This window comes from Calypte anna, chromosome 11, assembly GCF_003957555.1.
Source record: "Calypte anna isolate BGI_N300 chromosome 11, bCalAnn1_v1.p, whole genome shotgun sequence".
Classification (NCBI taxonomy): Eukaryota; Metazoa; Chordata; class Aves; order Apodiformes; family Trochilidae; genus Calypte; species Calypte anna.
The window spans coordinates 15576460-15590784 of record NC_044257.1 but is presented as its reverse complement, the minus strand read 5'-3'; the positions used below and the strand labels follow the sequence as shown (position 1 = coordinate 15590784).

The 14325-nt window shown below is 40.2% G+C and overlaps 1 protein-coding gene across 8 annotated transcripts in view; it reads right to left on the bottom strand.

Annotated features, from left to right (window-relative positions):
• CMIP (c-Maf inducing protein) overlaps positions 1-14325 on the bottom strand; it is a 129452-nt gene that overhangs the window by 101000 nt on the left and 14127 nt on the right. For 4 of the 8 annotated variants that reach the window (XM_030457638.1, XM_030457640.1, XM_030457639.1 and 1 more), the window contains exon 2: positions 5273-5347. The exons of the other annotated variants lie outside the window; for them this stretch is intronic. In XM_030457638.1, coding sequence (XP_030313498.1) covers positions 5273-5347 — 75 coding nt within the window. The remainder of the gene's footprint in view (positions 1-5272; positions 5348-14325) is intronic. 8 annotated transcript variants of the gene reach the window in all.

Here is a 14325-nt window from a genome sequence, read left to right as displayed (position 1 = left end):
CACTGCAGTCTACTCTAGCTAAGACTGAAGGATGGGGTTTCATTGTTTAGGGGTTTTTGTTTGGATTTTTGGGATGGGTTTTGTTGTTGTTGTTGGCTTGGTTTTGTGAGGTTTTTTTAAAGTCAGTGAAAAGAAGGCTGTGAATAAGGTTAGTCTCTCAATTTATTCCCCATCTACTTCCTGAGTCTTTTCACCAATCAACCTTTCATCTTGAGTATCTCCCACAACACTTCAGAAAGCAGAAAGCTGAGATCTATGGAATGATAACTGTACAAAGGACTAACCCACTTCCAGCTCTCCCTTGCAAGTCTATGCTTATCCAAACCTACCTTCAACTGGCAACCAGCCTTCTTTTCTTTGTTGTCCACATAGGACATAATCCCACATGTTCACAAACCCACGTTTACCCATCAGTTGTCTCTTCTAGTGCTGTATTTTTAATTTCTATATTTTCATTCATTTTCCCTCTACAAACACTTTCTGTTTTGTAAAATACAAAGGACTGACTGAAGAATTTCAACCAGTTCATACCTGAGAAAAAGCTTAATAGCTTCTCAAATCTCACTTAGCTCTATTACTTCTTTTGGGGGCTGGTTTTGCTTTTGTTTTTCCATTATTCCATCAATATTATCAGGTAAATAAGTATAGAGAAATTGCCTCCATTTTACAGATGGCACATCCAAGGTATTTAAGGCTTATTTTAAACTTATTTTTATAGCCAAGAATTCCTCAGATCCTGGGCCTGCCCCTTCTGTTTTTCCCATTCACCTTGCAGAATGCTAAATACACACTTAGCCTCACTCTTCTCACCTCAAGAAGGCACAAAGCCTCTCACACAGGGAGGTCCTGAACCCAAAAGTACCTCTTCTACAATACTTGTCAGGGTGAACCTGTGACCCCTACCACAGCTGTTCAAATGTATCCCACCAAAAATCAGCTCCTAATCTCTCAAAGGATACATCAGAACACTACAGTAGCAACAACCCACCAGCACACAGAGAGTTAAATTTTGTTAAAATAGGGCATTCCCCTCTAGAAAGCTGATTAATGTGCTGAAAACTCAAAGCCAAGGCACTGGGAATGGGAAGTAAAATTACCAAACGTGCGTCACTGATTCAAGGTTCCCCTTTTCTCCTGTTGCTGAACTACTGGAGCTTGCATCTTCTCAGGGCACAAACTTGAGTAACAGCAAGAAAGCTGAGAGAATTCCAAATCCACTGAACTGAAGAACTGCCACCATTTTTTGGTGGAATTTCGCTAAATCAGCTGTTTTAATGAAAAGAAAAATTAAAAAAAAAAAAAAAAGGCTACTGTGACCAGTAAGGAACAACATACTCCACAGCATTTTAATAACTTAAGCCATTATAACTTCCTCAGCAGAAATGTCAAGAGGTTTTGTTTGCTTAAAAGGAAACAGTTAAAGTAGCTCTTACAGTATTTGCAGTGACTCTTTCCCCAGACTCGCAGCTATTAATGACTGTAATTCTGACTAGAGTATGATTTAGCAATAGTCACGTTGAACCCATACAGCACATCATGGGACCTTACAGCTTGAAAGCACTCAGCAAATATTAACCTGGCTGTCCCCAAAGCCACACAGTTTTTATTTCTATTTTTTAGGTGAGGAAGCCAAGAGCGAAAGAGAAACGGTACCAAATGAAAGCATCCAATGCATGGAAAGAGAACTAATCCTGGGAAATAAGTGTCACTCTTGCTGATGAAGCATCTGTTTGGTAAGAGAAATGTCATATTTTGATTGCAGAACAGCAACTTGCTTAAATCAGCCCTGGTATTTCAGTGGTACATCGTGCACGGTTTGTGCAAACCCATACTAAAGGTCAGTATATTTAACAGCTACACAAAGTTAGCATTGTTTATTGAATGCTACTGGCTTAATACAGCAAAAAACACACACAAATAAAGACACAGGGATTTGCTCACGATGACCACAAGTACAGCAAAACCCTGCTCAGGCTGAAAGAGAATGAATGCCCTCAATTCTTTCAATAATACAGTGCTGCTGAATGTCTGCAGTTCTGGTTAGAGCAAATTTCCCACGTGCAGTAAAATTCTTCCTGAGGAAAAAATGCCTTCATTTTCAGAAGGTTCCAGTCCCAGTGTTTATCATTCCTCTGCTGCTTGAAAGACCCTGACAAACAGAACAAAAATCTGACTCACTGAAATGGAGAAAACATCATGCCTGACATCATGTTCATCCTGTCTGCTTAAACAACTTTTTCAACCAGAATTACTCTCTGAGCTTTGACTCCTTGAAGCTCCTAAATCAGTAATTTCAGGTAAATCTGCAGTCCTCACTCTTACTCTCTCTTCAGCATTGTAAAAATATACTATTCATTTCTCATTTCCCCTACGCAGTTACTAGGGGGGTGTCCAAGTCAGTCCCCAAGAGACAAAAATGCAAATTTGCCTGTACAACTATAACTCTTCAGGAAACTGTCCACAAGAATGCTGATGAAATAGAAGAAACTCTTGTCTGGCACAAAGTGGAAATTGATAACAACATCTTCATCAGGAAAGATGAAAACCTACTTTCTAAAATTCACCTCTGACCTCCAGGTATAAGGAAACAATGAACAAGCAGCCACAAACAAGTTACACAGAGTAGGAACTGAAAAGTGAGGTGTTTTAGCTGTATGGGAGATAACGATACTGATTGATGCTGACCTCTTTTCCTGGCCTTTATATATTTCTACCTATGACTGAGAAAAAGAGATTAATAATGCCACATACAAACAGGATCAGAAAACACCTTTACCACCACAGAACAAGTCACTCATGGCTAAGAAATATTTTATTTTACATTCTTTGGTCAATGAAACTGGAAAGAGAAAGGTTGAATGAGGCACTGCAGTTGAACACTGAACCTTATTTTCCAGTAGCACGTAGGTAAATGCTTTATTTTATGTTTGTATAAGGATTTGAAGATATAAACCTGTCATCAAGTATTAGAAATATAATTTTTCAGAAAGCCTTCCTGATGGGGGGAAGGGTGTTGGAACAATTCAGTAACATTTCATGAGTGTTTCCAGGAGGAAATAAGAACAGCTCGTGAGTCTTTTTTTTTCATCTTTGTACAACTACAATATAATTTGAATTGAAAAACCTTCATCACCAAAGGTGTCTAATAACAACGGGCTTGGCATGTTAAGAGAAGTTTGTTTTGGAGATAGAAATGCCTGTATACAGACAATCTTCTTTTTTACAGACTTGCTCACTTCAGTGAAGTTCTGAAGTTCTTCTTCCATGTCCTAATCTGACATGGATTTGTTTTGAACAAGAGTATGGCTCCTCTTCCCCACCATAGACACAAAGATAATACCATCCAATTATGAAGTGCATCATGAGAAACCACATCATGATTTATCAGATTCCCCGGGGTAACAGTTTGGAACGGGTGGCAGATGATCTTAATGCCTGTTAATAAATGCCCTTTTCTATGACACCACACCAGTAAGCAGTTTGCCACATGACATGTACTAAACACAAAGCTTCTGTAGTATTTTAGAAATTTCTTCCTTGTAAATTACACTTTCCAGCAGAAAAAGCAAAGCACACTCTAATAGTAACTGTCAGAAATCATGCTCTTTCATGTATGTGTTACTGATACACTAAATAACAGTCTTCTGAAGAACTAAAGTCTCAAGATGTAAACCCAAGGCCAGTGTAAACATTCCTTCATTTAATAATCAGATTTTGCATCAGGCTTCTACACTGCAGTTGAGCACAACTGTAGCCCAGGACCAAGGCACAAGGATCCTGTAAGCATTTACCATCACAAAGAGCTCTGTCATGATGAAAGGAGTGTTTGCCAAATCACTTCCCAGTGCACATCTACCTGGCTTGAATGCTTCTTGGCTACAATTCTGCACATTGCAGAGCACTCCATTTCCAACAGGATTTAGAGTATGCAGTATTTTGCAGTATCAAGGCCTACAATGCCCTAGCTGTTGATCCTTCAGGATCTTAAATTTACTTTTAGCATGCTTGTCACCTACAGTTTCATTTCCACTTGGTACTGCCAGAAAGTGAAGTCTGAAATTAGCCCACATCTCCAGCTTGCTGATTTTCTAAACATTAATAGATCTGCCAAATAAAACCAAACAACATAACCCAAAAATAAAATAAAACAATTTTATCATCACTTCAGAAGATTCTTTTGTCTCCAGTACAAACTGATCACCTTAATATTTTCAGTTAATATTTCTATAATTCAAAATACTTAGCTTTTGTTTGGCAGGCTTTACCAGCTCCATTCTGTAGGCAATGGGTGGCATGTTCAGACTGGGGCTTCCCAGCAGACAAATGTTTGTACTTACAATATTTAAATTCCCTTCCGTTGACCTGAACATCATGCAAACTGATACTAAAGCCATTTTACAAATGTAAAATTGTAAGGGGTCCTTCAAAATTTGTATGTCTCTTTTTAATACACTTCCACTTCAAGTTAGCTTTTTAAAGCACCCAAACAAATTCTATGAAGCTAACAGTTAAGAACAAACATCTACACCACCTCAAAAAAGGGAGAAAAAGAAAAAAAAGGAAAAAAAAAATATCTGACCAACCCCCCCCAACTTTTAGTTTCTCTGTTGCACACCAAACCTAAAGCAGACTTGTTGTTACCCTGTTGGTGACCCCTTCATTGCACAGCAGTGGCTCTGCAGGCAGAGGAAGGCTCCTCAGGGTATCAGTGTTACAGTTTACTATCACCGAGATGACTGCGAGTGTAAGAAGCACATTCTTCCCATCACTGCGCTTACTCCGTAAGGAAACCAGAAAGGGCAGCAGGCCAAAGTCTGGTAGTTAAGCAGACACACTATCAGGTTTCCCACATTCAAAAATCTTGCTGCCAGGGAAGCATGAAAACTGCTTCCTACAGCCTGGGTGGCAGAAGGAAAATTAAGTGAAACCTGGGCAAGGCCATTATTCCGCTGATCTGCACAGGGCTTTTAAGATTTTTATCTAGCTGAAGTCCAGCTCTCAAAACACAGAAGCTTCTTCTTATCACCCAGCAGCTCTTTCATTTTCAGCCTCAGTTCTTTTATCACTGTCCCCTGAGAGAGCTTTATCTCCAACCATCCCTTTTCCGAAGCCCATAAGATCTCCTGAGCAGTTTTTATCTATCTGCAAACACACATACGAAGGTTGTGCCTGCTGCAGCCTTTCCCCCAGCATCTCTGCTGAGCTGTTTCCAGCAAGAAGCTTTGAGCAGCACACCAAAGGAAAGAAAACCTCCAGTGACTCTAATTTGTACCTCCTTGTTCTGGCAGGCTGGTTCCCAGTTCCTCCAGGGCAGAGCACAAAATCCATCTTTACCTTTACGTCCTTCCTGATGTGACAAAGAAGACAACTTAGTTTCACATATTCAAGTAATTTCTGATGTGGGGTAAATCATGCAGATTACAATGTGATACAACAATTTACCAGGAGCAGAGGACCAGACTGAGTCAGGAATCAGTTTTCTGATCCCATGCCAGTGAGCTCACTCAGCGGGTCAGCCCTGATGGAAAGGTCACTCTTCAGAACAACCAGGTCCAGCCCCTGTGCAAGGAGCCAACAGACAGAGCAGAGAGGTTCTGACATGGAGTTCACATGAGGTCCATACTCAGGGGAAAAATCCCTGCTCAGTGAACAAGCACAGGGAGCTTTGGGTGACTGATCAGTCCGTGCCTCGTGTTCCACAAAGAAAGCAAAACAGTTCTGAACATCCAAGAGATAAGCACCAAACACAGCACCTCACAGGAAGTGATGAAAGAATTGCAAGACATACAAGGGCTGAAATTTTTCCTTTTTCATGGCATTTTTACTGTAGAAAAACTCATTTACTGCTGTCCCAGGTATTCACCATTGCACAACAACTTCACTGCATGTCCGACTGCCATCACACAGCATGTGAATGTGCTGCTGAACACTTACCTCAAGTTAGAGAATTCATCATGAAAATCATTAATTATTTTTATGCATGTTGCAGTTCCAGCTACTTCTTAAAGGTAATTTTTATGCTCTCTGGCCCCAAAGGCCATTTTGTGTTTATACAGAATCCATCCAGAAAGATACACACTGGCTTGAAGACCAGAGGGAACAAACCTGCTTAATGAAAATAAAGTAACCCTACAAGTAAACCTTCCAAGCCATGCTTTTATCAAACAAGGTCATCACTACTACCTTGTTAAAAAACCAGCTTTCTTTTACTCTGCAGTAAAGCTTTATATTAGCATCCCCTGAACAGCCAAATATGACAAACAATTGCAGGAATCCCACAAACATCAACTGAGCATGCTAGAAACTTTTGTTCCCCTCTGTAAGAAAGAATTGTCTGAGATGTATCCAGCCTCCTGAATCCTACCTGGTTTGACCACTGTCTGAACCAAGGATCAGCAGCTACACCAAAACACCTGGTACATCTCACACATTTGAAGACGTAGTATAAAGTCTGCTAAGCCAAAGGAAAGCTTCACATCCATGTCAGTGAAAGCTGAAAGACCTAACAAAGGGTTGGATGTGGTTTGATTAAATTTACCTGAGCCTGGTCAAACAGAAGTTAAACACTAGGAATTAAAACCAGCACATCTCAAACTCGCTGATGTTCTGCAAAGAACTTGTGTCCCTCACTATTATGACTCCTTCATTCCAGCAACTAAACTGTTTTTACAAATAACATTACCTTCCCAGGACTTTTTTCCCCACACAAGCTGCTGTGCTGTCACTACAATGTTAAGCAACAATAGGTGGCCCATTCAGTCTCCATTTATTTGCATGTTAGGCCAACTCCAATGGTTTAAATACAAGGGAGACATGCATAAGGGGAGAGAAAAAACACCCAGTGTACTTTAGAACTTAAGTTTGATGCTTTGGGGGATACCAGGCTTTTCCTATGGCTAGTTTCTGAGACATCTAGGCAGACACATTTGCAAAAGAGCACTACAGAATATTTCCTTTGGTTACTATCTAATTGTTGACACGACACACGCCTCCAAATAAATCCTTTCCCACTGTGGTTGTAATGTGCATCCTGACCCAACAATAGGAATTAAGATGAAGAATCAGAGAGCTGGCAAACAAGACTGGTGTTTTCACAGGCACTGGGTCCCCAGTAAGGCAGCTGCACGGATGTCGCACAAGACTCTGTTTAAATACTGCAAAGTGGTAATCTCCTGCTTTTGCTACTTTGAAACTGAGGAGGCAAAGGAAAATATTTTAATGTGCAGTCCTGAGGTCAGAGCTAAAGTTTGATTTGGGTTCGTTTGGATTAAGGAGAAACGTCCAAGAACAACTCACTGATTTACTTTATTTCAGGACTTGGCACACAGCTTGGACCAAGTTCAAAATCCAACGACACGGTGCCAGAAAATGCTACAGAAAGAGCAGAGATAGGAGACATCTGGACTGTGTTAGAGACTTAAAGCCATAAAGTCCTTTCAAAATATTCTCTGCCCATGTTGGGACTTCTCTTGTTTTTGTTTCAAACAATCCAAATGTTAAAACTGTGTTTCAAATTAAAAGTAAAATAAAATAAAATAAAGCCAACAAAAAACTCAAAGCCTCCCCTCCCCCAGGAAGGGCAATTTAAGCCAATTCCAAGAATAAAAACACAATGATTTTAATGAACTCAGATGAAAAGTGAAAACTCCAAGAGAGAAAGTGGCAATTTCCAATAGCACTGCATCAATGCTCCCACAGTGAAAGTGTCAGTTTTCAATATTATCACATCACTGCAAACTTCTCAGGCAATAGGACAGCAAATGTGTCCCACAAAAACACAGCCTCTCTGCTCATTTAGTATTCCTGCTCTAACACACTGGTTTAGCCTGCCCATGGCATAATGAAAACAGTGGCATGACAAAAAAAAACCAAAAAACCCCCCACCTTTTCATATATTGTCTTTTGAGTTCTAGGATATAACTGAAAAAATTATTTTAAATGGTCATCTAATCCTTCCCATCTTAATTTCACACATTTGGCAGCAGTCATGCTGATCACTTTATAGTTCCTTAAATACAAAGTAACGAGCTGTACACTCCCTTTCTGGGAAGGCCCTTAGAAAAATGAATGAAGCAGAGATGCATCAGGGAAATTAAAAAGCTACTGTCAGTGTTTGGCATTTATTACAAAACTGGAATAAATACAGGACAAATTACTTAGAGAGCTCTATCAAAAAAAAAAACAAAAAACAAAAAACCCAAGCATCTATGTTCTGTCTCAAAAAATCCAGTTGATGATGCCTAATTGATTAACCCTTAAAATAAACAGCATGACAGCTGATGCCAGCAAAGTGCTAAGATCCACAACACATTGAGGTTGCACCTCCTCTGACTGCAGTGAATGAGTCCCTTTTTTTCCTGATAAGGATGGATTGATAGAGCAAAGCCTAACAGAGTGCTGGGATCTTTTAAGATCTCACAACACAAGTCAGGCAATCAAAATACTTATTTCTTTGTGCAGAAACTGCACTTCACAAAGCTTGTTGCATGTGAAGCATTCATCTTGCCTTAAATATTTATCATTAAAAGGCAAGAGAATTCTAACCCAAACTACCTTCCAATACAAGTTCAAAGAGGACACTTGAGAGCTAGTAACAAGCAAAAACAGGATATCAAGAGAAGAGTGCACGACAGAACTCAACACCATTACCTAAGTCGAGGCTCCAATACACTCCAACAGGTAAGAGTGTAAAGTCCTTCAAGTATTCTCCAACAGTGACACTTCTGGTAAGGATTGATCTAATTTTAAAAGATGCTACCTTCTGCTCTTCCACTTGTTGGGAATACTTAAAACCAAAAAAAAAAAACAAACCAAACCAACCAGCCAGTATCTCATTTATTCCATATTGTTGATTATTTATACCAATTAATAGGACAGAGTATCCCATTCTTCCCAGTACATGCCTTGGCACAGCAAGGTCCATTCTGCATTCAGCAACATGCATCATTTCCGGCAGCCCAGCTCCAGGAATAGAAAACCAAGGAAAGCAAGACAGCCAGATAAACAAATCCTTCGGATACCTGAAAACCCTGGAGATACCACAGCTATTGTCATTTTACACCTAAGCTCCTTTGAGGCATTCGGACTGGGCCAAATGTGGAGGAAAGTAAAAAAATAACGGGCTGCTTGGAAGTAAAAATAATTCACAGAATTATGCTCAGAAGCAAACAATCCAGAGACTAAATCCTGCAAAGGACATTTTTTGCCTGTGCTGAACACCGCCCTGTTCACAGTACACAGTGTTTGTTGACTGCACTACATCTGTTCAACACTGACTGACACACCTCAGTGAAGATTATTGGTTGTGTCGTGAGCAAATTCTTTGTTCTTGCACCAGGTTTGATGCTGCTTCTACCATTTGCAGTCATTTACAGCAGGAAAAATTAAGCACAAACTTCTAATAAACCTCTAACACAGCGTTTCACAGGCAGCGTGGGAGATCAGATTGTCAGCTCTCATTCAAAATATTTTCCCTCGAAAGACAAAGGGTAACAGAAGTACTGAAATGACAGAAAAATTACCTGCTAAAGACTGCACAGTAGAGTAACATCTCTGCAAATCATTAAATTCAGCAGTGATGGTCCTGCAAAGATATCTAGGCAGGGAAGTTCTTCCAACCCAATGGAGCTGGGCCAAAGAAAAAAATCATCCTCCCCCCTGAACTTCAACAATAAACAAACCCCCTTTACTGCAGACAGTATTCCTCTCCTACTTTCCCATAATAGCTCAGAAAGCCAAATCAAGGAGGACAGATGCAGGCCTGAGCTATAAAATCCAGATTTCATTTCCTATCGCTCCCCTCCCCCAGGAGCTCAGGGGTGTTTAGATTCTGGGCTGTGGTTTAAGTCCATCTGTGTTCTTCAAGTATAAACATCTTCATTGAAACCAGACATCCTGCACAGCCATTCATTTAGTGAGCTCATCTGTGAGAGACACGGGCTGGCACATTTCTATGACAACCAAAAAAAAAAAAGAAAAAAAAAAAAAAAGTAGCAGCTTTGCACAAATTAAACAGCTTCTTAAAGCCTCCCTATTGTTCCTGAGGCTGTTTTATCTTCATCTGCCTTTAATATGTACTGTTATCTCAGACACAGTGCCCAGAACATCAGCTCTCCTGTAAGCAGTCCTCTTTCCATATTTTATTTGGTAAGATTTCCATGTGGGGAGGCATACTCAAGGAAAAAAAAAAATTAAAGTCAAGGGAGTACATCCTAAAGACAACCAAAAGATGGACCATGAATCTAAACTAAGAAAGTGTACCCAAAAAAGTCCTCTGTTGAGAAATGAGTACAGGCAGCTTGTTTTGGTGTTGGTTTGTTGTTTCGTTGGGGTTTTTTAAAAGATGTTGCCACAGATTAGCTGTTGATAAGAAACAGTTGATGGAATAGTTTTTCTCCATCAAGAATAACAAAATTCAAAACCAAGTGCCACCATTTGAAAGCCATCATTCTTTCACTTGCTGGATCTCAATTTGGCTCTTTTGTTTTTGCACTAAGCTATCTTAATTTTAAAAAAAAATAATAAAAATAATAAAAGGGGCAGCTCAACAGAGCACAGGAATGTTATTTCCATATAAATACTTCAGGTCAATGAATGGTTTATTTTTCCCACCTAGTAAAACCAGACAGATACACAAGGCAAACAAGACAGCATTTTCTCTTCACAATGATTTTATAACATAACCAAAAATGACATAAACTTACACTATTTTTTTAGCCAAGAGATAGGGTTCAGTTCAAGCAACTGAAGCACTTTCTTAAGACACTGCATTAAAAGTCCACACACTAAAGCAATCCAGCACCAGACAAATAAAGCAGCTCCTTCACTGATACACAATTGTTAATCCAGAATTTACATTGTCCTTCTATTTGTTCTTCCAACCCCTCAGTCAGTGACTGCCAGCTTACACAATTCATTAATTATAAGTAGTTAAGATTGTTTTTACTAGTATGGTACAGATGCCAGATCACTCATAGTGATTCTCAACAAGAGAGAAAGATGTTATGAATAAAAACAATGGAATGGACTCCTAGGATCTAGATGTGCCAAGCCACAAATATAATGCCAGAAAGAATAGTTTTCTTTTCTTTTTTTTTTCCTCTCTCCCATTCTCACCACCTTTATTTTTTGAGATTCAGCCTGTTGGAGGCTCTGCTAAGAAGTATTTGCAATAGTTTGTGACCACAGAAATAATTAAAAAAAAATAATCTCTTCATTCCTGTGATTTTTGAAGTCACAGAAACTTAAGTGCAACTTTGTCTACTGTGGGCAATTTTTTATCCTGGCATCACTGCAGGTTTCCCAGTCACATATAGACTGCACCCCATCAACTCAATGAGTTTCATCTCAACAGTGTTGTGACTTGATCTTGTACTCTCAAGTCATTCTGTTTAATGTGCTTCAGACATTTTTCTGCACACGATTCTGAGTCGTGATACTCTGCCAGGCAAAGTACTGAAATGTTCCCAAAGGCAAAGATGAAGGAAAATTCAGGTTATTAGTGGATCTAAAAGGTACTCCCCATCACTCAACTAGCTTGCCACAGAGAGCACAGCTAGCACATGATGGCTGCTCATGGTCGTGCAACTGAAACTACCACGACCTCCTGGGGGAATTAAATGCTAAAAAGACCAAAGGTGCCCAGATCCAGCCCTGGGGTCTCATTGATTCTCCAAAAACTCAGGATGCTGGTGACACATAAAACCACAGGAAAAGGCATCTCCTTTCACTAACCAGCTCTAATTGGTCAAGATAAAAAGCTGTAAGACACAACCACCTTCAGAAATGTTATACACTTCGGACATTCAACCAAGATTCAGGAATCTTGATTTTGAATAATTTTTAGTTAAAAAAAAAAAAGTAAAAAAAAGTTTTAAAAGGGCACCCCTCCTTTTCTTTTTTCATACAAGTAACTATTTTTCTGTGCAACACCTCCACTGACATAAAAACTAATACAGAGATAAAAACTCTGGCTGAAATAGTGTCTTTAGAGCCCATGTGACAAACTAAAGCAAATGCCACAGGGCTCATTCAGTACTGCCTCTCACCTGTATTTGCTACCGGCAAGACAGTCCGAAATACAGGCACTTTGGGAAAACCAGAATTAAGAGTACACCTGGTTCTGAAAAATGAGATATCTCACATGGCAAGACTGATTTCTGCAAGTGCAGCACACACTCTTCTCCAGTTTAATCTGCCAGTGGTGGGCTGCACTATGGATTTTCTGCTGCCTACACAATGCATCAGATTCTGGGAACTCCCTACCATCTACAGGAGTGTGTGGTACACTCCAATCCCCTCCGGAACAGGCAAAAACCACCCAGTATCATGCTGTGTTTCCAGCTCTCTGCCACATCCTGCCACTCAAATGTAAAGATCTGGCAGTGCTGAGACCAGGGCAGCCATCACAGATGGTGATCAGTTACCAGGAGGAAGCATCCATTCCTTCTCTGCTGCACTTTACTGAAAAAAACAGCAGAAACAGCTCTCTCCTCATCTCCACTGAAATGTCCATCCTCACACTGCTGCCTCTGCTCCCACAGCTGACACGATGGGAGCCAAAAATCCAAGCTACACAGCAAGAGGTTCAATGCAGGACAATATGCTGGACAATACATAAAACCTCTTTCTCAAAGGTTGAAACCTAATGAAAACCAGAAAGCTTCTGTTTTTAGCTATACAGATAGATGAGACTTCCAGCTCTCTGATGAGGAAATGATGTGACATTAAGCAGCTCATGCATCTCCTCAATTAATGCCTTCTGCACAACGAAGACTTCCAGGGAATTACCTGCAACCCCAGCAATGCCTCATTCCCACTGCCATGTCCCCAAGACTGACTTGCTTCAATTCCCATATTCCTGCTGCAGGCAGAGAGCTAAGGACTATTCCCTGTCTTCTTTAGTGCTGGAATCAAGTGCTGCAACTACTTGCACACAACTTTAATCAGGAGTGTGTTACTTTCTACAACTATTCAAGCAAAGTTACCATCAGCTCTCCACTCTTCCTGTTGCTCAGGGTTTATGTTACAGGAGATAACACTTCCATCCCCCCATCTCCAGGGAACAACTGGAGGATGTGCCATAAAACCATGAAGAAAACAGCAAGTAGATTAAGAAAAAAAACAAGTTAGCCTGAACTTCAGGAGGCTTGCAAGCAGCACATCTCCAATGCTGAGCTATCTTAAAAATCAACTGTAAAGCTATTCTGGCACAGAACCCAAAGCTGCAAGAGGAAATTAGGACAGCAAAGGCTGAAGAAGCCAACATCAGCAGATCACTCTGGGACCCAGATGTGCAAACAAGTTCAGCACCATCCCACAGTGAGATCCAGTGCCACCAGTCTCATGTCTGAATAGGTGAGCCCTTTCCAGAAAGTCACAGGGAAACAAAAAGGATAAGAAGAGTATTTTGATATGGGTGATATATCTTAGGAAGGTCAGCTATAACTGCACCAGGGCTCTCCTAAGCTGACAACCTCTTTATTACAATAGTATGTCAATTTAGAAGAGATTTTATCATTATTAAACTAGTTTGGGGGACACAGGAGTGCGACTGTTGCTGTTTTCACATCTTCAGGGATACTGTAATTTTCATTTAGTAAAAAAAAAAAATCCCAGAAGAGGAACAAAATCCATGTTACAAGTGTTTTCAAACTTGAGAAAGCCTCTGCTGAATACAGAACATGTCTGTGCTTCGTGTGATTTGCAAACAAGACACACTGGAATTTTAGGCCAGGAGAGTGTCATTGACTAATGGGGATTCTCCCTTCCCTCTGGAGTATAGGTTCATAGAGGAATGAACCTATCATGTTCTCCAGGCAAGTTCATATGAAATGATTCATCTCTAGCCAGCTGCAGTCAAGACATCTGCTTGTTTTCATTTCACTACAGGGAGATTTACCCCTCCTCCCCCTTACCTCCAAAGGCAGCCAAGATTATATCATATTGTAAAAAGAGAACTTCAGCAATTTCAAAACTAAAACCTAAGATGATGAGTAAAATACACATAAGCCACAGATACACCTCTGCCCCACTGAAAGCACTCCCAAGAAGCATGAAGTGAATATTAGGCTGAGGAAGCTCTGTTTAATCAACACTACTGACTTTTAGGCAGACATCACCCTTGTATCCTGTGGTTTACATGCAGATCTGCCCAAATAGATGCAGGTATTTCTTTGTTTTGAGAATCTCTCACACATTCCACATGGGATTGTGCAGAAGGTGCTCATGTGGTCAAATAAAGTTTGTGAACCCATGCTTTCATAGCTTTTCCATATTAATCTGCACTCTGGGCATATATCCAATTAAAACCTCACGTATAGATCA